At 40.0% G+C, this 27344-nt stretch overlaps 1 protein-coding gene and 1 long non-coding RNA gene across 4 annotated transcripts in view; one reads left to right on the top strand and one right to left on the bottom strand.

Moving 5' to 3' along the window:
• Positions 1–9700, top strand: part of LOC122656495 — a 30045-nt gene extending 20345 nt beyond the window's left edge. The window contains exons 7-9 of one of the 2 annotated variants that reach the window (XM_043851037.1): positions 7794–8084; positions 8242–8299; positions 9471–9700. In XM_043851037.1, coding sequence (XP_043706972.1) covers positions 7794–8084; positions 8242–8299; positions 9471–9646 — 525 coding nt within the window. In that variant the 3' untranslated portion in view covers positions 9647–9700. The remainder of the gene's footprint in view (positions 1–7793; positions 8085–8241; positions 8300–9470) is intronic. The other variant, XM_043851038.1, reaches the window with a different exon arrangement.
• Positions 9701–13392: 3692 nt separating this feature from the next.
• Positions 13393–26610, bottom strand: LOC122656859. Of its 2 annotated transcripts, none has more exons than XR_006332183.1 (3): positions 26482–26610; positions 16441–16450; positions 13393–13403 (listed from the first exon to the last, which is right to left on the bottom strand). It is a non-coding gene; the product is annotated as an uncharacterized LOC122656859 (long non-coding RNA). The 2 variants fall into 2 exon arrangements; XR_006332182.1 differs by lacking the exon at positions 16441–16450 and adding an exon at positions 18166–18175.
• Between the last annotated feature and the right edge of the window lie 734 nt (positions 26611–27344).

Below are 27344 nucleotides of genomic sequence, written 5' to 3' on the forward strand. Positions count from 1 at the left end.
CTTATTCCCAATGAAACAAGCCTTATTTGATGATGAATCTGCATCACTTCATGGCTGTCCTCCTGGTACTCGAGGTGATGCTCGTGGTAGCCGTAGAGGGGGAGCTCGAGGAGCACACTCTATTATGGCTGAGGCAGATGCTACACATGATGACTCTACTCTGGCAGATGCGGTGTTTCGCAGGGTCATGTCACAACTGAGCACATCTCCTGCACTCACAGTGGCTAGCTCCTCGTCATCTTCAGCTTTGCAGGTCTCCACCTCAGCTTCTACTGCAGCCCAGTCTTGGGTCATTGACTCTGGTGCCACTGACCACATGACGGGTACATCCCATTATTATGACTCCTATACCATTTGTTCTGGTAAGGATAAGGTTAGGGTAGCTGATGGCTCCCTTTCCTCCATCTCTGGTAAGGGCAGTATCCCTGTTACATCATCCATTTCTCTTACTTCGGTTCTTCATGTTCCTAACCTTACTCTTAATCTTCTATCTGTGAGTCATTTGACTAAATATCTGAACTGTTGTGTCACTTTTTTTCCTTCTCATTGTCTGTTTCAAGATTTGGTGGCGAAGAGGATTATTGGCAATGGACGTGAGGAGTAAGGACTTTTTGACCCTTTTTTGCCCACGGCTTAGTCCTATGTGTGTGGACGTAATGAGAGTAGTTCTGTGGATTTTGTTATGTTATGGCATCGTCGTCTTGGCCATCCATCTTTTGTTGTAACGAGGAAACAATTACCTCACTTATTTTCTTCTATTTCCTCTTCTCAAGTTTTTTATTGCAAACCATGTATGTTTGCCAAACATTGTCGTTCACCTTATCCATATCATGGTAATAAATCTACTTCTCTTTTCCATATTGTGCACACTGATGTTTGGGGACGTGCCCCCACTACTTCCTTATTTGGCTATCGATACTTTGTTTCATTTGTTAATGATTTCTCTCGTGCTATTTGGACTGTGCTTATGAAGCATAAAAGTGATATCTGTGATGCATTTAAAAATTTTTATCAAATGATTCTTACTCAGTTTGATACTCGGATCAAAAGTGTTTGTTCTGATAGGGGGGGGGGGGAGTACATGTTTGGTGGCCTCCAAACCTTTTTTACTGACCATGGCATTATCCATCAGCTAGCGTGTGCTGACAAACCCCAACAAAATGGGGTAGCAGAGAGGAAAAAGCGCCATTTATTGGAGGTCACTCGGAGTCTTCTCTTTGGCATGCATGTTCTTAAGACCTTCTGGTCTGAAGCCCTTCTCACTGCTTTGTTTCTCATTAATCGCATGCCTAGTAAACTCCTTGGTTTTAAGTCTCCCTTTGAAACCTTATCTCCACATGTTTTTGCTTTCTCTCTTCCCCCCAAGGTCTTTGGCTGTGTTTGTTATGTGCATATTAACAAACCCCATCACATAAAACTTGATCCCATAGCTCTCAAGTGTCTTTTCCTTGGGTACTCTTCTACTTCCAAAGGCTACAAGTGCTATCATCGTTCTTCTCGTCGGTGTCTTCTCTCCAAAGATGTCACCTTTCTTGAACCTGTCCCTTTCTTTGCTCCTTCTCAGCATCCTCTTCAGGGGGAGAATTGTGGAAGTGAACAGGCTGCTGATTTTCTTCATTCTCCTCTCCCTATCTCTCCTTTTATGCTTGACATTGGCAAACACAAGACTGTGGATGTGGTTGATACTGATGATCAATCAGGTGTGAATACAGAATTGGTTGAAAGTGGTTCTGGTAAGGAGAAGGATTGCCACATTAAATACAAAAGAGGTGAAGGTTTGCATAATAAAGGAAAGAAGACCTGCCAAGAGTCCTCTGGATCCAGATCCACATCCTGAGCTTCATCCTTCTCAATCAGGTGACATCCCGTCTCCTCCATCTGATTTAGACCTTCCTATTGCAGTTCGAAAAGGGAAAAGATCTTGTACTAATCCTATAGCCCAGTTTGTTTCCTATGATGCTCTTTCTCCTACAGGTCTTACCTTTATTACTGCTCTCTCTACTGCTTTTATTCCCAAGAATGTTACTGATGCTATGTCTGACCCAAAGTGGAGACAAGCTATGTCTGAGGAGATGATGGCTCTTGAGAAGAATGGTACTTCGCAATTGGTGGATCTTCCCAGGGGACGTGTCCCAGTTGGCTGTAGATGGGTCTACACAATTAAGTATAAATCTGATGGTACTGTTGAGAGATACAAGGCAAGGTTGGTGGCTAAGGGGTACAGTCAAGTCTATGGAATTGACTATCAGGAGACATTTGCTCCTGTAGCTAAGCACAACTCTATAAGAGTTCTTCTATCTTTGGCTGCCAATAAAGATTGGCCATTATATTAGTTAGATGTCAAGAATGCCTTCCTTCATGGTGACTTGGAAGAGGAAGTATACATGCAAACTCCATCGGGTTTCAACATCCCTTCAGCTGAAGGAAAAGTGTGTCTTCTCAGAAAGGCACTATATGGTCTCAAACAGTCACCAAAGGCATGGTTTGAGCGCTTCCAGCGGGCTATTCTGAAGAATGGGTATTCCCAGAGTCAAGCAGATCACAGTCTCTTTACCAAACGGGGGAATGGTACCATTATAGCCCTTATTGTCTACGTTGTTGACATTTGAAGAAATAATTGGAATGGCATATCAATGTGATAGCCCTCCACGATTTATTTATAATAGATCTAGAGAGAGTTCCAGAATAAAACAATTACAATAAAACTCTAACTCTAACTAACTAACTAGAATAACAACTAGAATAGAAAACACCCCATGGGTTGACTATATATCATGGGTCGACCCTTGTTACACGAATACCCATATTCCTACAACATTGTTGTCACTGGAGATGATACAACTGAGATAGATAAAATAAAGATCTACTTGGTTGACCAGTTTGAAATCAAAGATCTGGGCTCCTTGAAGTACTTCTTAGGGATTGAAGTATCAAGGTCCAAGAGAGGAATCAACATATGTCAAAGGAAGTTTGTCCTTGATTTGTTGACAGAGACAAGAATGTTAGGCTGTAAACCAGCAAGTTCCCCAATTGAGCAGAACCACAAATTAGGAGAAGATTGTGGTCCCTCTTTTTGATGCAGGAAAGTACCAGAGGTTAGTGGGGATGCTTATTTATCTTTCCATGACGTGCCCAGATATTTCCTATGCAGTGGGAGTGGTGAGTCAATTTATGCATGCCCCCAAAAGTGGCCACTTGGATGCTGTCTATCGTATTCTCAGATATTTGAAGTCGTCTCCAGGGAAAGGACTATTGTATGCCAAGCATGACCACGTGAGAGTGGAAGGTTTTACTGATGCTGATTGGGCTGGCTCCATCACAGACAGGAGATCTACCTCTAGCTATTGTACCTTTGTGGGAGGTAATTTGGTCACATGGAGAGCAAAAAACAGCATGTTGTAGCTAGATCCAGTGCAGAGGCAGAATTTAGGACCATGGTTCATGGAGTATGTGAACTCGTCTGGCTGCAAAGATTACTTCATGAATTGGGTTTTGATACTACAAGCCCCATGAGATTCTACTGGGACACAACAAGGCAGCAATCATTATTGCTCACAATTCAGTGCAACATGACAGGACCAAGCATATTGAATTGGACCGACATTTCATCAAGGAGAAGATTGACTTTGGCTGCATTTGTACTCCCTTTGTGAAGACTGGTGATCAACTGGTAGACATCTTCACCAAATGGCTCACCTCCCTTCAATTTGGTACCCTTTTATGCAAGCTGGGAATGCATGATATTTATTCTCTAGCTTGAGGGGGAGTGTTAGAGATATTAGATATTCTGGTCTAAGGGTATTTTAGGAACTAGTTTAGTTCCAACAGTCCTATTATGTATTTTCCTCTTTTTTTCCTTTTTTACCTTTTACCTCCCTAGGGAGGTGGATGTAATTTATTTATCATTTGTAATGAAGTAATATAGCTGAGTGGAGAAGTCTCTCCAACTAAAGACATTACAACCGAAACTGTTATACCCGTACCCCGGGATATAATTAAATATCATTTCTTCTCGTGACGTGTAGATACCGCTGCCATGTATGCTGGTGACCTGTTCTCCATGATGGTCAAACCTAGCTACAAAATCGTTGACCACAGCACGGGTTTGCCTGTGGAGGAAAGATTCCTCAACCGCCAGTGGGGAAAGTTCGTTGACGGCGACTTCGTCGACTACCCTCCAAGTACCAGCCCGGGAAGCGAGGAGTTCAGGAGAGAGCATCCTGGACCGTCACCTCAGTTGGATAATTCGTTCGGTGATGAGCTTAGCATTGCCGTGGCGAAGCTGTTCGGGGTCATGGGTAATAAACCATGACAGGGGAAAAGTAAGTTCTAGCCTCAAGACTTATTAATTATTCTTCCCTTGGTAACCTCGAAGTGCGGGTCCGGGCTTGAACCGCTCGAGCTATTTCATGAGAGAAGGGAACAATTTAAGTTCGGGTCCCGCGTACCTTTAGGAAGTACATTGGGGACTTATACCCATCTCATATGAACCCATCTAAGAATGGGCTTTTCCCTAATTGAGGTTGTGGGCAGGCCCATTTAACCTATTGACCCAATGATGGCTTATTCCATCCACTTACCCACATAGGACTAATGGGTTGACCCATTAGGCCTCATGACCCATTTGACTAGAGGTACCCATATACCCATTTATTATAAATGAGTCCATGAGGGAGAGAGAGAACATCACTTCTCCTTCATCACCCTCTTCTACCCTAAATCGTGGAGGAGAGAAAGAGGAGAGAAAGAGGAGAGGAAGAGAAAGAGGAAGGAGAGAGAGGCTTGGAGGAAGGTGGAGACCCCATCTCTTGGGCCATAAATCGTGGAGCTCTCATCTTGGGGGTAGGTAAGCTTCTTCCTTCTTCTATTTTGGATTTTAAAAGGGGTTGGGTAATGGGAGAGATTGACCTAGATCTCTCTTGGAACCTAGGGAGTAGATGGAGCTTTAAAGCCAAGCTATGGTGGAGTTAGTTCACTCCATTATGAGCTCTAATGTGAGGGTTCTCATTGCCATTTGGGAGATTTAAGGTTGGACCCTAATGAGCTTAGGATGGAGTTTTCTAGAAGTCCTTGTGCTTTAAAACCACTTGAAATGGGGTCCTTGGAGGGGAATCCTTCGGATTTTGGACCTGAAGGTGTGAGGGTTTACATGTGGTTTCAGACCTGCAAGAAACCACCCTGAAATTACCTTCCCGAGAAGGATTCTGTGAAGGTCGGATTTACACTCGGATTCGTTTTCGAAACCACATCTCGCATCCGACCTTGACAAAAATTGTCCCGAGCCCCCTCAAGCTCGGATTTACACTGGATTCGTTTTACAAACCACATCTCGCATCCGACCTTGACTAAACACCGTCCCGAACCCCTGGTTTCCTAGGATTTACATGTGGTTGCAGAATTTGGGCATGAAACCACTCCTGCAACCACTTCGTCTCTGAAACCTTATACTTAAGTGTTTATGGGAGACCTTTTGGGGATCCGTTCCTTTCGCTCGTGTAACCTTATTCCACTCTTTGTATAGGTTAATATATTCACTTTTGTGGCTTATTGCTTGATCGAGGCGACAACTGATAATCGTGGTGCTTGGCGTATACGTTGTGAGTGGGTTTGGTTGTTTGGGCTTGTTATTATTATTGCACTATATATTATGTACTCATTATAATTAATAAGCATGTTTGCGCATATTGCATAATTTTATATCTATTTGTTATAATGTTGATTGGTAATGTTGTATCTTGATGGGTCTCGGTGCCGGTGGGTACCGGTGCCGGAACCCCGAACTCTATAAACATTTATGAAGAAATTATGTTGAATGTCATGTTGAACTGTATGCGCCGTGCCGTGCTGGTAACCGGGCACTAAACCGGATGAAAAGTTGATGCGCCGGATTACCTCTCGGGACGATAGGACTTGCATGTAGTATATTGTGGCTAGGATTTCACACCCTTATGCTACGACCCTTACCAACAGGGGTTTAGGTGTTGGGTAATCGACACCGGATTACGTGGAGGTGGGAGAGGCCATCGTGGTAGTATTGGTTATCAGGGGTCTGCCACTGAGTGGTCTTGGAGGCTTCGATCGGCGTAGGTCCCACGTGACAATTGAGGTTTCATTGTGGCGATAAGTTAAGTGACCCACGTTGTCTCCCGAGTTGTCACGAGCATATGCCATTGACTTAGTTTGTTTGTTAGGTGGAAAATGGACTTAACATGTGCATGCATCATTGGACTATGTGGAATTGCGTGTTTGTGCATCCCCATCCCCTCACTGGCTCAGTGGAGCTAACCCCCTCGTGCGCACACTTTTTAGATTATGGTGCAGGTGACGGATATCTCGCAGGACTTGGAGTTCAGCCCTCGGGATACGATGAGATCGGTGAGGAGGAACCGGAGGCCGTGTTTGAGGAACATGGCGACGGGTGTCCTTGCGATGATTGTGCCTACGGGCCGTGAGGATATTCGGGACTCGATCCCTTTTTGATCACTTTTGAGGCTAAGGCCTATGGTGAAATACTTACTGTAATACCATTTTTGATAGTTATTAGATGGTCATTGGAAATGTAACTAATTACTGTATTTATCATCTAGCCTTGAACATCTTGTAACTATTCGATTTATACGCTTCCGCAATACTACTGATCCTTGGAATGTAATATTCCTCTTTTCTGCATTCTAATATTTTATTATGTTAATATTGGATATGACTGTGCGTTGGGACACTGTGTCAGTGATCCGGGCGGTTTAGTAGGATGACACGCGTCGTCCTAGTCACCCTTTATATGATATTATATTCCTTGTCTGGAATAGGGGCGTGACAGAAACACTCTTCCTTCTCTTCCTCTCTTCTTCTTCCTCCTCCAACTTCTTCTCCTTCTCTTCCTTGCTTACCTAACCTAAAATCCAACTGTTCGGGGGCTCTCCCCCCCCCCCCCCCCCCCCTCTTCTTTCTTTCTTGGAAGGACACATAATTAGCTAGTTCTCCTTGTTATTTCATATTATGGAGCTCCTCCTAATTTCGACTCAAGTTCTTTGGCCAATCGATGGTTAGTATTCAACCATGTAAACCACTTGGCCTTGTGGAGAATTCAGCTTTGACTGCTCTAAGCAGTGGCATCTCATGTTTGTTTGAAGACTGAATAAAGGATGGTGCACATATTGTGTTGGTTCCAGACCAGTTGATAGTACATTTACCTCAAGGCTCACACAGTTTCTTGTTGAATGTTACAATGTCTATTCGTCTCCTTCTGAATACGTTGTATAGAAATAATGGACACCATCATTTAATTTTGGCCATTATGGTGTCTCAGGGACCCATCAAATGTTCTTTCACATGCCTACTCTACCAATGGGAATGATGGATGTGGGCCTTGCGGCCCTTGCCAGCCCATATAGACAGTGTTTCTGCTGCACTACTTTATTACCATTCTTCCCATGGACTGGGTCTTGTGAAGCCTGTTTATGGTCTGGGTTTAGCCCACTTTGAACTGCTATCAGTGTGGACCTCTTCCAGAAAGATTGACAGAAAATTGAGCTAATCAAGGTTTGTAGACATCTTCCAGAAATAATAACAGAAAATTGAGTTAATCAAGGTTGGAACAAGATGTTTTGGTCTTATCATGGGCTGGTTTGACTGGTTCCTTGGGTACCGTTTGGGTGTGGTCTTCTTCTGTCCTGACCCATATTACATGACCTGCATTCGCTTCTTATTATGACTTGAACCTTAGACCTGATATTGCATGTGATAGTAGATGGTATTGCACTACGTCTTACTAATTACGATCTCTTTAATGCCAGTTCATTGTTAATGCAAAGAATGAAAGGAAACCTGTGGTAATAAGCTCACTTGAGCAGCGGAGAAATGTGGAGCAGGAAAACTTAGATCCATATGGAAGTAATTCAGATGATAATATATCTACAGTATCAACTACTAAAGGTGGAACCAGAAGAAAACATCATCGTGCATGGACTCTCTGCGAGGTTATGAAGCTGGTTGAGGGGGTATCTAGGTATGGAGCTGGAAGGTGGGCTGAGATCAAACGGATTGCGTTTGCATCCCAAACATACCGCACTTCTGTTGATCTGAAGGTATGAATGCTGAACTCCTTCAACTAAGATTGCAGAGTGAACCAATAGTCTTTTGAAATGGCAATCATACACCAAAGAATAAACTATCATGGTTTATGTCCTAGTTATGTCATAGGAGGTTATAAAGCGAGTACTAAGAACAGGTCTTCTTTCGTAGGATAAGTGGAGGAACCTTCTGAGAGCTAGTTTTGCACAGTCAACTGGTGACAAAGGGGTAAGGAGTCATCTCTCTCTCTCTAGCACAAAACTGGCACACACAGTGGACAAATCGATCACCAGATCCGGTCGTAGACTACAATCTTTAGTTCTGTTACATGACTAAGGATTTTTGCATAGTTCTCACATAGACATGGCAATGTATTCATAAGAAAAATGGTATTTTTACGAGAAACGGGTCAGTGCTACTTATGCAATCTTGTGCGTGTCCAAGTGAGGACCAACATGTGTCTTCTCTTTAGTTGACATGTTGGCCATTTGCTGGTGCGCTGTGTATTATGCATCAGTGGTCGAAGAGAGCATTGTGTTATGTTAAAATCTTTCCTGGTCTGCCCTAAGAACCCTTGTTGACGATGGAAGTCCTCGAGGGATTCATATAGTTGAGAACTTTTGTTGGGCCCCCTTGCATGTGCTTTTCTTTTTTTTGTTTTTTTCATGTTTCTTTAGTAGTTATGTGAAGAGGTGGTGAATCAGATATATTTTCCATGGAACTTATTTGGCAACCCAAACAGGCTTCACCCATTGGTCATGTCATAATTTCATGAAAACTTGAGTTCAATTATACTCCACAATGTTACAAAAGTAAGTCTTTTTGTATTTCTATGTTTTTATTTTTCATATGAATTTGAAACTTGTTTTTTTTTTTGTCTTTTTGGGGTGGGGTGAGGGAGAGTCTAGTACATGGTTTTCCCAGTCCAGAGTTTCCCATATTTGGAAGGTGGCCTGGATAACCTAATCCCTCTACACGGAGGAAATTACTGAAGTCATTGATGAGGTCCAGTTGACCCATTTAGAGAACCGTTTTCGAACTGTGTTTTGTGTGTTGCTCCTGTTGGAATTACTAAATTTCAAATCTTGTTAAAACATTGCAAGATTTTTTGTATATAGCTCATGACATTCTTGCCCCAGTTTTAACATGCAAAAGGAATTTGAGAACACCCCCCCCCTCCCAAACAAAAAAAAAAAAAAAGAAGTTGCTAAAGGGAATTTGATTTAGCGTAGAAGCTTGAACTGCAAATTTATGAAGGATTTTTCTTATATTCTAATAGAATTTTGGAGCTCTGAAAACATTGCTTGCTGCTGTTTCCTTGTGTGGATGTATCTGCTATCTACCACCATATTGTGAATAGTGGTTATTTACCTGCTTTTTTTTCTTTTTCCGTGGGTATTATATGCAGAATAAAAGTTGTCGTAAGCATGCCTCGATACCCATACCTGCACCTATTCTCTTACGTGTGAGAGAGCTTACAGAGATGCACACACAAGTTGCGCCCGATTTGAGCTCAAACAAAATGGCTAGAAGTGGTGTGAGAAATGTACATGAAACAAGATCTGGGTACCTGTAGATGTATATGCAACATTAAGGTTAGAAATTAAAAACTGTTTCATCCATTGTATCTCCAGATTGGTGTATTTGTCACTTCATTTCATGTATTTGTATTGTTTACATCTCCCTCTTAGGCTGGTTGTAGGAGGTTCAAGGTTATGACCATAGTTATCAAGGTGTCGCCTAGGTGACTGCCTTGGCATCCAGGTGCCTTGGTCACCTCGGCAGGCATTTTCTTCACCTTGCGCCCAGGTCCCCTCCAACACCTTTGTTCGCCTAGATGCCATAACAACTATGGTTATGATGGCATTGGGTACTCGGGGTGTTTCACTTTGTAAGCTCTGAATGCATTTGTGATGACTTTGCAAGTTTCTGGATTATGCCTCATTCTTGGTGCAGTCTGATTCTGGGGTTTCACGGCTCACCTAGGTTTTGTTTTGCAATTAAGGAAGCAAGAGATTTTATAGGAATGAAATTGTATTAAATTGGTGAGTGGAATACATGGAACTTAAAATCAGTTTCATCTGATCCTCATTCTAACATATTACTTGGTGCCCTTCTATGGCTCAGACAATACATATAGGAACATTGCACCCATTTGTCCATACTTCTGCTGCAACTAAATGTGACTAACCTTAGGGGTGATCCTGTAGGACTTAAGAGTCTGGAATTACATCCCTATGGCTATGGTATTTTTATCTGCTCCATTTCCTGCCCGTTCCATTTCCCCAAGTTTCTCTAACAGGGGGGGTTGGACCCCACCAGAGCAGTGCATTCAGGCAAGGGTAGGGTGATCATTCCCTCCCCCCCCCCCCCCTCTATTAGAGGAACTTGGGGAAATGGACCTGCTCAGGAAATGGAGCAGATAAAGGTCCCTATATGGCTATGGCCCATGAGCTGGGCTTGGGCTAGGGTTTGGTTCAAGTATTTGAAAATCCTTGATAAGACCACATTGTGGGCACCTCGTTATATAGTTAAAAAGAGTCCCACACTCCCACTCATGAAAGAGTTGAGGTGACTAATGTGAGGATGAAATTTTAAAAATAATCACCACAGTTAGAATCCAAATTAAGGGCTCCACTTGGACAACTATAGAGGTAATACTCATGGACTCATTGCCTATGGAAATGCTTTTCTACATAAATTATCAAGAGTTCCACCTTACATTACAGATAGAATTAGAGAGGAAGAGTAGTTTTAGTCATCAAAACACAGACCATATGTCTGCTACTCAGATTCCAATGGCATTTCCCACTTGGGGTGGTGTGAATGGGAATGGGACCCTCAGCTCATCCATAGTTACTAGTACAGACTCTTTTTTTGTTTTCTCTCGTTTTGGGTAAACATCCATAGTTACAGACTTACTACTTCAGCAGGCATGAGGAGAGAGAAGAAGAGAATAGGCATTGGAAGGCCAGAAAAGTTAAAACGCAAGAACTGAAAGTAGATTGAAATTTGAAGGTTGAGGTGGGGCCTATATACTCTGGTACTCGACTGTTGGGAAAAGAAAAAGGGCCTGCAACGTTGCCTTGGGTGCCCCCTCTGGAATCTGATTCTTCTCTCTCTCTCTCTCTCTCTCTGAATTTGGAAGTTGGATCACGACGTCCGGCATTGTCCGTTCACTGTCTTCATCATTTCTCGGGATCGCCAAACAACCCTTTTCTTTTCCTCGTTTTTTTCATCAAAGTATTCAAGTTCTAATCTCTCTTTCTCAACATTTGCAAACAACTGCAACCAGGGAGAGAAAGAGAGAGAGAGAGAGAGAGAGAGAGTGAGACAGTAGCTTCAATTCCCTTTAGTCTTTTACTAGTGAGTGGGTCTTTATTCTTCTTTAGTAAAAGCAACTTTCTTTGTCTATTCAACTATTCTCTCCACGCCCATCTTTAAATCTTTTTATATTTTCTCTTCTCTTTTTTTGCCCCTTAAGTAGCAGTACCTTAGAAGCCCGACACTTCTTAATAAGGATATTCGTGTCGGGATAATCTATCTGGAGTCCTGAACTCAGGATTTGAGACTTTTAAAGTGGGTTTTTTTTTCCAGTTACCATGTGAACATATATTTATACACACTCTCTAAATGGTTTATAGTTGTTGTTCTAGTTGGATTAACCGATAAAGTAATCTGAAACTAATAAAGCAAAAAAACTAAGCCGACTTCACATGATATAAAAATTCAAGACCATGCCCATGAAGCAGCAGCAGCAGCAGTGTAGTAAGCTTAAAGGATCATTAATAGTCTCTTTAACAGGAGAATTTAAAGAAGATGAAAATGATGACTATGACAGCAGAGAAGATTTCAGCTTGGGTGGATAGCAATGGCAGAGTGAACAAAGCCACACGTGTAGTAGTGGACATGTCCCAGACAGCAACAGAGGAAAGAAAGAGAAAGAGAAGACAGAGAGAGAGAGTCTCACGTGCACTGGAGGTGGTGGTGGTCCCTAACTATTCTCTTCTTCCCAGTTTCCAGTTCCCACCATGGGAGGGGTCAGACATCACTAACTCCGAATCAGATGATGAATCTCTCTGTACTCCAACACTTTTTTAAGTTTTAATAGTTTTAAGGAATTAGAATATATCAGATTAGATCCCCACACGGCCACAAGTGTCAGAGCCCCACTTCAGTTCTCAGTATCGCCCACACAACACCCTCATCGATGTTTGCTGCGTGCACGTGGGTGACCACTTACAGCCTAAGCAGTAACACACACACACGCAGGCAGAGATGCATAGATCGCTATCCTAATCAGGTAGGAGCGTGGATTCACTGGTAATCTTCCTATTTTTCATGCAACGTTGTAGTGGACAGACGAAGGTGACTGATCAATGGCGGCCATTATCATGTTTGTGTGCTTAGAGTAAGTCGTCCCCTTTTAAGTACAGAGGTGGGTTACTGCGTATGGACATGATTTGGACTTGAGGGTGAAGGAGGAGAAAGAAAAAGAATGGGGGATTGTTTTATTATGATCTCTAATGGTGGTGGGCAGGTGAGGGTGAGGGTGAGGTAGTGAGGTGGGGACTGGGGAGTTTCTTTTGTCTTCTCTACATAATATAATGAAACCTTTTGCTTACTCTTCATTAATTAGTATCATTTTTTTTTTTAACTTTGTTGTTGCTGTTATTATTGTTTGATTAAAAGCATGATTCAAAATTTTGCGAATATTGTTGATATATCGGCATATTTCAAAATTTTTAATACTATCGAGATGAGATGAGATGAGCTTTCGAAATGAAAAATGATCAAATTTTGATATATTTCATGAAATTTTAATATATTATTTAAACAATGTGTATTTAACTATTTATACATCAGGGTCCGACCGTATATTATCAATCAAGGGTGCAAAAACACCACTTTGAATTCATTTTTTGCAATATGCAAATTTAAATGTATTTATTTAGCCTAAATAAAGGTGTACATGAAGTATCAAACCTTAATATAGCCAAAAACCTACCCATATATTCCATCTAAATTTTGAAATATTTTGAAAATTTCGAACAGCTCGAAATGGTGAGACGAGATGAAATTTCAAACTATGATGAAAAGGTCATCAGCTAGGAATTAGTTAGCTATAATAGAATTCGAAATCCCTGACTCAGGTCAGGCTCATCATGTGGGCTCAGAAAAAAAATCTATCCATGGAGTTAAAGCCTGGCAGATTGTGTGTATGAATTCAACTTGAATTGGCCGACATCTTAGAATTAAAATTGGGGAGAATAAGCAAAGATTTTCTAATTTTCTAATTTTTTAAAAGTTTCTAATTCAATAAACTAGGAGATCTTACTACAATTTTGTGTTATTTTACTAACTAAAAAAAAATTTGATCAAATATGAAACCAGGACGATTGAAAAGAGGGTTGCAGGAATCAATTGGAATCGAGATCAGGCTTGGCTTATTCATCCAATTCGATTCCGATTCTGATTCCCTGAACCGTAAAAGAGCCGGAGAAGTGGATATAGATTGCCATGCTTGTGGGTCACTAGACTACACCACACTTCCTAGCTAAATCAGTTCTTTGGGACAGCCTTCATGACCATTGTTCTATAAATTAAAAAAAAAAAAAAAAATTCATCCAAGATGAATTATTATATAAAAATATGAAATTTCTACATATTCTAGTACTATATTAATTTGACGAAAATATATAATATTGTCCAGCTTAATCCCTCCCACTCTTAAAAGAGAAAAAAGTGGTCATTCATTGACTATTAGCACTAGTAACCCTTCAGACTCTTATAAAGAAACAAGTCCTACACACACTCATTGACTATTACGGTCCACTAGTCCTTCCTCTCTAATCTCTTTATATTCCTCTAAAACGATCACGCGAAGCCTAAATACTACTACTTTACTATAGCATTGCTTCTGAAAAGAGCAATGGATTGAGTAAATAAATGATGTAAAGGGCACCAAATGGAAGTACAATCCGCACGCTTGTGTGAGGTAAGAAACTAAACCTCACTTTTCCTCACTTATCTAATTCTACTCTATTGTGTCCATCATCAACCAAGTTCTCATCAAACCTACCCTTCTTCCCTGATGATGAACATCTCTCTCTCTCTCTCTCTCTCTCTCTCTCTCTAGTATCAAGGAAAACCCAAACTTGAATCTCTTTTAATGGATTAACTAGTGACAACACTAAAGGGAAAGAATCAGCTTTAGTTTGCTTTGTTCAAACATTATCATTTGAAGGTGTTATTAAGTTTGAACATTGTTGAAGTATAGGGCAATCAAAGCTTAGAGATTAGGTACAAGAGGCTCACCGGCCTCAAGTACGATGGATTAAATAAAAGAGAGAAAGGTTTCCTTCACCGTGGATGATGGAAATCAGTGAAGTAATACCTCTTTCACCGCAATTCAAGGAAAATGAAATATACATCAGTGCAAGTATTGCCTCATCATCATCTCTCTTCTCTCTCAAACTAGTTATTACTTGAATGAATCTCTCACTCTCCTTCCATGAATTTGATCATGATTAGTGAGTGATTTATAGAAAATATTGATAAATAGATACAAGGTTCTCTGCTCTCGTGTTAAGTTTTTTAGGTTAAATAGATGTAACCAGGTGGAAAATAATAATTGAAAAATGAAAAGAAATTGATGGCTAAAAATACAAGGGAGAATATTTGATAAATGGAAGATCATAAGATTAAAATTTTGAGTTTGAAACCTTATCGCTTGTCAACTTTTTGAATTACCAGAATTTAGAAAATAGTAAAAGAGCATCCTTGAAAATTGTATTTTATTTCCCTTTGGCAATAAAACAAGGACAAATATGAAAATAAAATGAAGAAAAAAATTAAAAAATAATATTTGAAATAGCCTTTAAACGGATCAATACATATTGATTCTCGATGTAAATGATATTGATGCAGATCATTGGTACTTCAGGAGGAAAACCAGAACCAAATGATGGATTACAGATGAGTTTTTGAACCATTTTTTGGTTCAAAATTGAACCATGTTTCAGTCTAGTTTACTCCAATCATGGGGTTTAGTTTAAGTTGTTTTATTTTATTAAGTTATTGTTATTTAATTGTTTGTTAGGGAAAAAAGAGTCTTGCCTCAATAGAACTCATATTCCTTCTTTGGATAGAGTTTTAATCACGTGGAAATCAGAATTATGTTGTGGAGATTCAATAGGACCTGTTGTGGTGATTCAACAAGATGATTGGTGGTGATTCCAACCTACACCTTCAGGAGTGATTCCAACCTAGACCTTGGATGGTGATTACTCCAACTTTGCAATTTCCTCATCCAACTCTATGTATTTTTTAGTAACCATTTTAGTCATACACAATACATTTGTGTATGTTGTACAGTAAGGTAAATACTTCTACTTGTAGGGAAGTATTCTGACACCATTTAGAGGTCAAATCTAATAATTTTTATGACTTTTCCTAACTGTTTCTTAACTTCAGTCCTAAAAATCTTGAATTTCTCAAGAAATTCAGACTTTCCTTAATTAAGTACAAGTAGCCATATCGGGAGTAGTCATCAATGAATATGATGAAATAATAATTTATACACAATGTGGCTGAATAGGGTCCACTGATGTCAATGTGAATGACCTCCAACAAGTCAGAACTACGGACTGCAGATTTCTTCTTTATCTTGGTCATTTTACCCCTACAACAGTCTACACAAGTCTCAGGCTCACCTTCAAGAGTAGGCGGATGTTAGACTTTATCAGCCTTTCTACTCTTTCTTTAGAGATGTGCCCAAGCCCTTTACGCCATAAAGTGTGAGACTGTTCCTTAGGCAAGAGTCTTTTGGAAATAACTTTTTCAACATTATAAGAGACATATATTTCATTAGGAGACAAACACAATCTATACAATCCATTGGACATAGTGTAACAATCAACCTTATTTGAATTAAAAAACATTGTAATCATATTGTTATTTATTTCAAAAGAATAACCACCCATTTCCAAACTAGAAACAGAAATTAAATTCTGTCTAAAAAATGTATAAAAAAAATGTCTTTTAACATTAAATTAAAACCACTATCTAGAATTAAAATAACATCTCCCACGAACTCCACGTCAACTTGTTCATTGTTCCCTACGAAGAGTTTTGACTCATCCTTATTTGGTTTCTTCCTGTTTCTGAACCCTTGTATGGTAAAAGCAACATAATTAGTTGCACCACTATCTAGTTACCACGTACTGGATGGGGCTTCAGATAGATTGGATTCACAAACAAAAGCCAAAAAATTATTACCTTTACTCTCACGATTGGCTAACCAAGTCTTGTATTTAGCGTAGTCCTGCTTTATTTGACCTTTCTTTTTACAAAAGAAACAATGATCACCTCGGACTTCCTATCTGATTCAATCACATTAAAAAAATAGATTAAAAGAATATTTGATTAAAAAAGTATTCACCTGATATCCGGACCAGTTTTCATGTCTTGCTTGATTCATTGTAAACGGCTGATTCACGAACATTTTCAATTGCACGGGAACATCCAAGATATAAAAAGCAAAATAATAGTTGTTTTTATCATATTCTTTATGACATCGGTCCCCAAAACATATTCATTGATCTCCAAAATAGATTTTATCACACCCCAAACCACCCCTTAGGCGGGTCGGGCGGGAAACCCGGATGTCGAATCACATCCGCCGAAACTCCAGGATTCGGAAGTAAACACCACTCAACAGACATACACCACATTTACAATATAAAATTGGAAACAGAGTGCAACGGAAGCTAAATCGTAGTATTTACATAAAAGAGCTACCAAAATACATTGTTTGACAGTCGCTCATAACCCACAGTACTACCTTAACTACATTGTTTAACAGAGGGTCACCTCACAGGAACTCATAACGACTACATACATGGCCTTTTCATAGCCCAGCATCATAAATCAAAATACATGAAAGCTGCATCTATAAGCTATACAAAAGAAAAGTGTCATACGGCTATCCACAAAAAGAATGTTCTATGAACATCAAAAAGAAAGGACAACCGCCATCAGATAAGCTCCTCCAATCTAATCCTATGCACCCGCATCAAAGGGATCACCTCCATAGGGGTCCACATCAGAATGTTCACGATCACCATCACCATATTGTCCGTAAGGATCCTCTCACTTAGGATAATGTCCACCTGCAAAATCATCTAAAAGAAACAATCCACGAGGGATGAGCTCCACCGAGCCCAGCAAATGAATATAAGATCATGCAAGCAGGTACAACCAACACAATCATCAATCTACATGTTGGATTCAATTTTATTACTCTAGTCCACCTAACATCACAACTAAGTCACTAGGTGTATGCTACTTGCAATGACTCGGGCGACAACCTCCATCGCTTCTCCTCCGTCTTCAGTTGCCACCTCAATCACTGCGGGTGGAACCCGCGCTGGGTAGTTAGCACCAACTCCTCCCTTGGCAGACCCCTAGTTAATCATAGCAAACTGACCCGACTTCTACTATCCTCGGCATTCAGGATGCCATGATCACCCAACACCTACACCCATGTTGGGAAGGGTTATAGCATAAGGGTATGTTTACCTAGCCCAATGGTCTACATGATTAGTATGAGTTTAGTGGTGTCGACCGTATCTCATTCTATGGGCTACCACAAACCTCATTTCCAGTATGAAATGCACGGTGATCCCGCAGCCCATACTACGGCTCACCATGCCTTTCATTTTCAAGCCGTCTATTACGACATCTAAACTAACAGTTCACATAGCATGCATTTGATTCATCAATTATTTACTCAATAGGTTCACAACCACATTCCATAGCTACATCAATAAATTCTGATATTCGAAAGCAATTTAAATAATATTATAGAACAGATAATAGTAATAAAGGTAACTCTTCGATATGTTCATAAGGCCACACCTACATGAATGATCTGATATCCACTCACCTTGACTGTAATCTGCAGGATCTGAAGACTGATGGTCAGCAAGAGCACATAAATAAGCGTCGCTGGGCGGACACTCAAAGCTTAATTAAATAAATTAAAGATGATTCATCAATATTCATTAAAGTACCCCAGGAGGCTAGGGAAACCTTGGTCTAGCTCCCAGACCAAGCAAGACTCAAAACTGCCATGACAGCAGCAGTGGTCGATTGGCACTGGTCTATTCAATGGACCAGTGGCAATGGACCAGTAGGCTGTTGTGGCTAGAACCACAAGGGGTTTGAGGAAACAGTCTCTAAAGGGTTCCTAGGTACTATTTGAGGTAATTGCAGGGGTTAGGGTCATGTTATTCATCAATGGTTTACACCGGTGGATTGGACTGGTCTATCTAATGGACCAGTGGCAATCAACCCGTAGCTCCAAGTGTAGGAATAGGGCTGAAATGAAATGGTCTGCACCAAGGGTATACCCAGATGATCTAAGGAAAGTGTTTCAAGCCAAGGGGTAGGCCAAAGTCGATACTGTCCTAGGTTTCTATTAGTGGTTGATTGGTACTGATCCATCCAATGGACCAGTAGGGGTTTCAGTCATAAAATCAAAAAGGTTCCATACTAGGGACTTCAGTTGTTGCTGCATTGGCTACAACAATGGTTTGGATCATGCCATCATGCTTGGTATGAGTTTAGTCACCCGAAACCCTTCCCGGGAACGTCAAATCGGCTTCAACGGGGGTTCAAAGCCATATTTTGATCGGGGGTTCCCTGTAGGACACCATACAGGGCATTACAGACCTGTGGGCAAGCTGGGGATTACACAGGTTTCAGTTTACAATACTGGTTGATTGGAAGTGGTCTGTCCAATCGACTAGTGTAAGTTCAGTTTGAGAATTTAAATGTCTAAGCTGTTTTGGCTTAGATCTAAGGATCAGGACCATGTATGGATGATTAGAGAACATCATTGGGTTCCATGCATGATATCTAACATGCACATGGTGGAAAATCTAACATGCATGGGGGTTTGGTGCTTTTGGTTATCTATGCTAGCATGCTTGGCTGTTCATGTAAAGAACAGCAAAAATCACACATGAATAAGTGTATTTTTTTGTTATAGCAATTCTGTTTAAGAAAATAAATGCCTAGCATTAACATATTATGAAGCTAATAAGTCCTATACCCATAAGGCTCTCTTCAAACCAACCATGGGCATGTGAATCAGTTACCCAAAGCTGGTTTTGACAGTTATAGCCCATGTTCATCATGACATAGGTGGATGGCAGGTCAAGCATAACAGATTTACATTTGCATGTAAGGTTTAAAGCAAGGAAAAGCTAGTAGAGCATGCTAAACCTTGCAGACACTTGAAGGCATGGCTGTACAGCCAACAATAGTGAAGATCTTATGATTGCAGCCATGGAAAATGGATGGTACAGCACAGAACAGCTGGGTTTGGGGCTTACCTTGCTAGTTCCAAGCTCAAGAGGGTTTCCAAGCCTTCCCTTCCTCTTCTTCTCTTCTCTTTCTCCTTCTCCTTCTCTTCCTCTCCTTCAACGAAATAACCAGGGGCATTTTCTGAGCTAAGACTGGTCTTTTATAGACCCAGCCACTAGGTCTTGTTTGGCAAGTGTGTTTTTGAAAGAAACACATTCTAAGAATGCATTCTCAAGGTAAATGGCTTCAATGTGGGCCCCACATGGTCCCATTGTGTGGGCAACAATTCCACGAGTCATTTTCGGCATGGGGAGGTGATCCGGGGTGCGAGACGGTGGGCCCCACACATCTGAGATGACTTTTGAGCTGTACAGCAGTACTGGTCGATCCAATAGACCAGTAGGGATGGACCAGTCGGTGGATCCCTGCTGTTCTTACGCCTGAGCCCCACCAAGGTCTGTGCCATGCCAAGGACATTGTCCTTGCACCATTTGTGGTCATTAAACCCTATTTAATTTTTTAAAATAAATTTATTCTTATTGTGATAAGACAGAGGCTGTACCTTAGGTCGTCCATCAATTTATGTATGGAACCGCAGCACAAGTCTGGTAGCTGCCTCCGGATGGGTAGGTATGACATCATCGGGTATTCCCCATAAAAAATGATTACCTGGTCGGTGCACCACAGGTTGCTAGCGGGTATGACCCAGGATCCATCGGGTTTCGGACCTACATTCGGAGTTCGGGTCAAGGTCCGGACACAGACGTAACAGATTTGTTCTTGTTTGTAGGGGTTTTAATCAACAGATGATTTGCATTTTGATTGACAAATGCATCAAAATTTGTTGCTCTATCATATAGAAATAGGTCTAGAGTTTGAATGGGAGACCTCACCACTGTAATGGGATGGTAGATATGGCTCTTATCGGCGTTCTTTACATATTTCAGGTAGGCATTTGTTGAAGGCCAAGTGCTTGAATATCCTTGTGAAGCTTTTCGATTGAACACGTCACAAGAGTAATTGGATGGGAAGTTGTTCATTTAAAGGGTTTCCAAAGATAGTGGTATACCTAATTCATCAACCTTGAAATACGTGGGTATTTCTAGTTGTCCTAGCAAAAGTATTTGATCCATCTTTCTAGAGCTGTTGTTGCTTGTTTCTCTTCAAATCCAACAATTTAAGAGTTCCTGCCTAATCATAAATGCAAGTTAGAGGCAGTAAAAATATAGCAATGAATAGGAGATCTCATAAATTTTATCCTTCTGTTACACTTTGGAAACATAAAATTTATTTATGTAACTACAAAGGTAATTCTATTAATGTAAAAAGTTCGGTAACAATCACTTCACATAAACAGAAATTTAATGTAAAAAGTTCAGCAACAAACACTTCACATAAACAAAAATTCTGACCAAGACGCAAGGCGACGCTCGACAACTATGGTATCATGTCTTTCACTCCATACACCCAAAATGTCGCCCTTCCTCTTTTTCCAAAAGGGATTTCCAAATATTATTTAAAGCTCTTTCATGTGTCTCTCAAGTCTCAACATGTACCAATATACCCCCAATACCTTTTTCTTTCTCTAAAAAAATTATTCTTATAGAAGGTAGGAGGGCGATGCTTCTGGAGTTTCTCCGAAAGCTTAGAGACATCAGCCTACTCTGGCGCCACATTTTGGCCTTGCAGAGCATCTGAAACAGGGGGAGGGGGATTTGGCACTGCTTGCACCAAAAGGACTTTGGTAGCAGCGGGTGTCAGAGGAGAAACAATAGGTGCGGCAGCAACTACGAAAATAAGGGCCATGTGTACCAAGGAGGCACCTATTGCCTTACCCTGACAATATTTTGGAGCTGGTTGATCACGTTTTGCATGAAAGTGCGTTGCTCTTATTGCGCTTCTCGATGCTCTCACTGTATATCTCGTAACATGTTCCCCAATAATGCAGCAACATCCGTACTATTTGGGTCTTGTTCAAGGTGGATTTTAAACTACACTATGAAAATCAAGTAGTGTGTTAACCATTTATATTTTTGCCTCAATTACATCCACTAGACTGTGTCGGTGCAAAGCATCACGCTCTGATACCATGCTGTTACGCACCCATTCCTATAAGAGATAAAGTACATTAGAAGGGGTAACTAGGATGACAAGCGTTATCCTATACTACCAGGATCACAAATACAGTGTCCCAATCATAGTCTTAATCAATATTAAACTACACAATAATATCAGAGTGCGGGAAAAGAAAATATTACCAGTTCTTATTTGTAGGATCTTCAATCAACAGATGATTTACATTTTGATCGATAAATGCATCAAAATTTGTTGCTCTATCATACAGAAATAGGTCTAGAGTTTGAATGGGAGACCTCACCACTGTAATGAGATGGTAGATATGACTCTTATTGACGTTCTTTACATATTTCAGATAAGCATTTGTTGAAGGCCAAGTGCTTGAATATTCTTGTAAAGTTTTCCGATTGAACACGTCACAGGAGTAATTGGATGGGAAGTTGTTCATTTGAAGAGTTCCCAAAGATAGTGGTTTACCTAATTCATCAACTTTGAAATACGTGGTTATTCCTAACTTTCCTAGCAAAAGTATTTGATCCATCTTTCTAGAGTTGTTGTTGCTTGTTGCTTCTCAAATCCAACAATTTATGAGTTCCTGCCTAATCATAAATGCAAGTTAGAGGCAGTAAAAATATAGAAATAAACAGGAGATCTCATAAATTTTATCCTTCTGTTACACTTTGGAAACATAAAATTTATTTATGTACCTACAAAGGTTATTCTATTAATGTAAAAAGTTCAGCAACAAACACTTCACAGAAACAAAAACTCTGACCTGGACACAAGGCGACAGGATGCCAAGGCGACGCTCGACAACTATGATGTCATGTCTTCCACTCCATAGATCCAAAATGTTGTCCTTCCTCTTTTTTCAAAAGGGGTTTCTAGATGTTATTTAAAGTTCTCTCATGTGTCTCTCAAGTCTCAATATTTACCAATATACCCCCAATACCTTTTTCTTTCTTTAAAAAAATTATTCTTGTAAAAGGTAGGAGGGCGATACTTTTGGAATTTCTCCGAAAGTTTAGAGGCATCAGCCTACTCTGGCACCACATTTTGGACTTACGGGGCATCTGAAGCAGGGGGAGGGGGATTTGGCACTATTTGCACCAAAAGGACTTCGATAGCAGCGAGTGTTGGAGGAGGAATAATAGGTGCGGCAGCAACTGCGAAAGCGGCGGCCACGTGTACCAAGGAGGTACCTGTTACCTTACCCAGGTAATATTTTGGAGCTGGTTGGTCATGTTTTGCATGAAAGTACGCTGCTCTTGTTGCGCTTCTCGATGCTCTCGCTGCATATCTCGTAACATATTTCCCAATAATACGGTAACAACCGCATTATTTAGGTCTTGTTCAAGGTGGATTTAAACTACATTAAGGAAATAAAGTAGTGTGTTAATCATTTATATTTTTACCTCATTTACATCCACTAGACTGTGCCGGTGCAAAACATCACGCTCTGATACCATGCTATCACGCACCCATTCCCATAAGGGATAAAGTACATTAAAAGGGACGATAAGCATCATCCTATACTACCAAGATCACAAATACAGTGTCCCAGTCACAGTCTTAACCAATATTAAACTACACAATAATATTAGAGTACGAGAAAAGAAAATATTACCAATTCTTGTTTGTAGGGATTTCAATCAACAGATGATTTACATTTTGATCGACAAATGCATCAAAATTTATTGCTCTATCAAACAGAAATAGGTATAGAGTTTGAATGGGAGACCTCACCACTGTAATGGGATGGTAGATATGGTTCTTATCGACGTTCTTTACATATTTCAGATAGGTATTTGTTGAAGACCAAGTGCTTGAATATCCTTGTAAAGCTTTCCGATCGAACACGTCACAGGAATAATTGGATGGAAAGTTGTTCATTTGAAGAGTTCCCAAAGATAGTGGTTTACCTAATTCTTCAACTTTGAAATACGTGGGTATTCCTAGCTGTCCTTGCAAAAGTATTTGATCCATCTTTCTAAAGCTGTTGTTGCTTGTTTCTCCTCAAATCCAATAATTTATGAGTTCCAACCTAATCATAAATGTAAGTTAGAGGAAGTAAAAGTATATAACATTGAATAGGAGGTCTAATAAATTTAATCCTTCTATTATACTTTAAAAATATAAAATTTATTTATGTAATTACAAAGGTAATTCTATTAATGTAAAAAATTCAGTAACAAATACTTCACATAAACAGAAACTTAATGTAAAAAGTTCAGCAAGAAACTCGTCACATAAACAAAACCTCTGACCTCAACGCAAGGCGACAGGATGCCAATGTGACACTTAACAACTACGGTGTAATGTCTTTCACTCCATAGATCCAAAATGTTGCCCTTCCTCTTTTTTCAAAAGGGATTTTCATATGTTATATAAAGCTCTCTCAAGTCTCAACATATATCAATATACCCCCAATGTTTTTTTCTTTCTCTAAAGAAATTATTCTTGTAGCAGGTAAGGGGACGATGCTTCTGGAATTTTTCCGAAAGCTTAGAGACATTAGCCCACTCTAGCACCACATTTTGGACTTACGGGGCATCTGGAGCAAGGGAGGGCTGATATCTGTATCAGTTTTCATGTCTTGCTTGATTCATTGTAAACAGCTGATTCACAGACATTTTCAATTGCACGAGAACATCCAAGATATAAAAAGTAAAATAATAGTTGTTTTATCATACTCTGTATGACATCGGTCCCCTAAACATACTTGTTGATCTCCAAAACAGATTTGTCCTTGTTTGTAGAGGTTTCAATCAACAAATGATTTGCATTTTGATCGACAAATGCATCAAAATTTGTTGGTCTATCATATAAAAATAGGTCTAGAGTTTAAATGGAAGACCTCACCACTGTAATGAGATGGTAGATATGGCTCTTGTCGGCGTTCTTTACATGTTTCAGCTAGGCATTTGTTGAAGATCAAGTACTTGAATATCCTTGTGAAGCTTTCCGATCGAATACGTCACAGGAGTAATTGGATGGGAAGTTGTTCATTTGAAGAGTTCCCAAAGATAGTGATTTATCTAATTTATCAACCTCGAAATACGTGGGTATTCCTAGCTGTCCTAACAAAAGTATTTGATCAATCTTTCTAGAGCTGTTGTTACTTGTTTCTCCTCAAATCCAACTATTTAAGATTTTCTGCCTAATCATAAATGCAAGTTGGAGCCAATAAAAGTATAGCAATGAATAGGAGATCTAATAAATTATATCCTTCTGTTACACTTTGAAAACATAAAATTTATTTATGTAACTATAAAGGTAATTCTATTAACTTAAAAAGTTCAGCAATAAACACTTCACATAAACAGAAACTTAATGTAAAAAGTTCAACAACAAACACTTCATATAAACAATAACTCTGACCTGGACGCAAGGCGATGCTAGACAATTACGGTGTCATGTCTTCCACTCCATAGACCCAAAATGTCGTCTTTTCTCTTTTTCCAAAAGGGGTTTTCAGATGTTATTTAGGCCATCTTTGGTATAGTTTTTATTTTTTATTTTTGCCTCAAAAAACGTTTTTGATTGTGTTTGATATCGTTTATGGAGCCTGTTTCTATTTTAAAAAGATTGAAAAAAACCAAAAATCAAAAATAGATTTAAAAGTGTTTATGGTTTTTGGTTGAAAATCACTTTCAACCAATTATGCGGGGACTTTAATGAGCATGTGCTTATAGGTCCCAAAATCGAAGGGTAATAACGTCATTTCATTGTTGAATTAGAAATATCAACTCTCCTCCCAATTTCTTCTTTTTCTTCTTCTTCTTCTCCTCCTCCCCCATCGTCACTTCCCATTCTTCTTATTTTTCCTGCAACTCCACCCGCCCCCTCATCTTCTTCTTACTACGACCCTATTCACCACTTCCCATTCTTCTTATTTTCCCTGCAACTTTACCCACCCCGTCATCTTCTTATTTTTCCTGCAACAGATTCAGTTTGTTTTATCTCTTGTTTGTTGAAAAAATGAAGAAAAAAAATTAAAGCAAAGAAGAAAGTCCAGATCTGAATTAGAAATTAAACTTATAACCATAGATCTTTCTTCTTTTTCAAAAAGAAATAAAGAAGAAAAAACCAGAGGAGGGGAAGAAGAAGACGAAGAAGAACTCAGTCAGGCAACGGGATCAAAGGTTGAAGACTCCAAGGTAATCAGCTTCCCAAACGACTTTGCTGGTTCTCAGGATTAAGGTTTGGCATCTGATCTCCAAAGATTATATCAGCTATCTTTCGTTTCCTCATGAATCAAATAAAAACCTTCAAAGTCCTTATCGTCGACTAGAAACGGTTAAATTAAAATCCTAACTCGATTAAATACCCTACAGATGACAATTTAACCTAGAAGAGACATGGGGGTTGCTTCAGCTTCCATTAGGAACTCGAAACACCCCTCACATAATCCTCAATCCAGACATGGGGATGCTACAATCATGACTTCAGGAGTTAAATGCACTTAATATTGGGGATTAAAAAACGATGTGGGTTAGGGCTTGGTTAGATATTGGGTGGATGAGAGAAGGAAGATGAATTTAAAGAAGAAAAAGATGATATAGTGAGAGCATAGGGATGTGGCCAAGGTTGAGGAATAGAGAAGAAAGAAAATATCAGAGAATATGATAGTACCTCGTACCTAAGGATTTTTTTCAAAGAAAAAGTAGAAGAGAGTAAGGAGGTGGGGCTCTTGATCACCATTAACAGCGAACAGGGGAAGGAGATAGGTTAGGTCAGAGCTTCCATTATCGGAGTAGGAGGAGACGAAGGCCATGAGGTTCGGTCACCATAGAGGAAGAAGAAGATGATGTTGATGCGCACATCGGCCCGGATGGTCACAGAGACCATTTCAGAGCAGTAGACACTGAAGATGTCTGAAGAGCCAGAAGAACCTTTCACACAAGCACAACCTACAAAAAATTATACTAATTTGAGTCGAGAATAAACAGAGACTAAAACTGCTGCTCCATGAGGAACTCCTTATCTTTCTCCAAATTCTCCATGGCCTGAGCTTCCAAGTTGATATCCACATCGATACTCCTTCCCCACCCTTTCCCTGGTACATATACTATCCCATCAAACTTATTGTTCCTCCCCTTATGCTTTGAGAAGGAAGATGGGTAAAGGTGGCATCTCTCCACCCACCCACTTCAAAAAACTATTATGCACATAGGTATGCCAAACATATTTTTTTGTTTACAATCTATTCTGTGTAGTGGTTACCAAACAACTTTTATGTTTTGACCAAAAATGGTTTTCGCAAATGATTTTTGTTAAATAGGCAAAAATCAAAAATAAAAAGCATACCAAAGAGAGCCTTAAAGCTCTCGCATGTGTCTCTCAAGTCTCAACATGTACCAATATACCCCCAATACCTTTTTCTTTCTCTAAAGAAACTATTCTTGCAGAAGGTAGGGGCGATGCTTCTGGAATTTCTCCAAAAGCTTAGAGGCATCAGCCCACTCTGGCGTCACATTTTGGACTTGCGGGGCATTTGGAGCAGGGGGAGGGCTGATATCCAGACCAGTTTCCATGTCTTGCTTGATTAATTGTAAACAGCTGATTCACGAACATTTTCAATTGCACGGGAACGTCCAAGATATAAAAGCAAAATAATAGTTGCTTTATCATACTCTGTATAACTTCGGTCCCCAAAACATATTTGTTGATCTCTAAAATGATTTGTTCATGTTGCGGGTGTAATGTATCAAAAATGCCCTGTCCTGATCCTGGCTTAGGCGGAATGATGCGCATTGGTTGGTGTGCAATAAGAAAATAAAGTTGCACCTTCCCTCATAAGGCGTCTTTTGGAGGATTGGCAA

Source organism: Telopea speciosissima, chromosome 3 (assembly GCF_018873765.1).
Source record: "Telopea speciosissima isolate NSW1024214 ecotype Mountain lineage chromosome 3, Tspe_v1, whole genome shotgun sequence".
NCBI classification, from domain to species: Eukaryota; Viridiplantae; Streptophyta; class Magnoliopsida; order Proteales; family Proteaceae; genus Telopea; species Telopea speciosissima.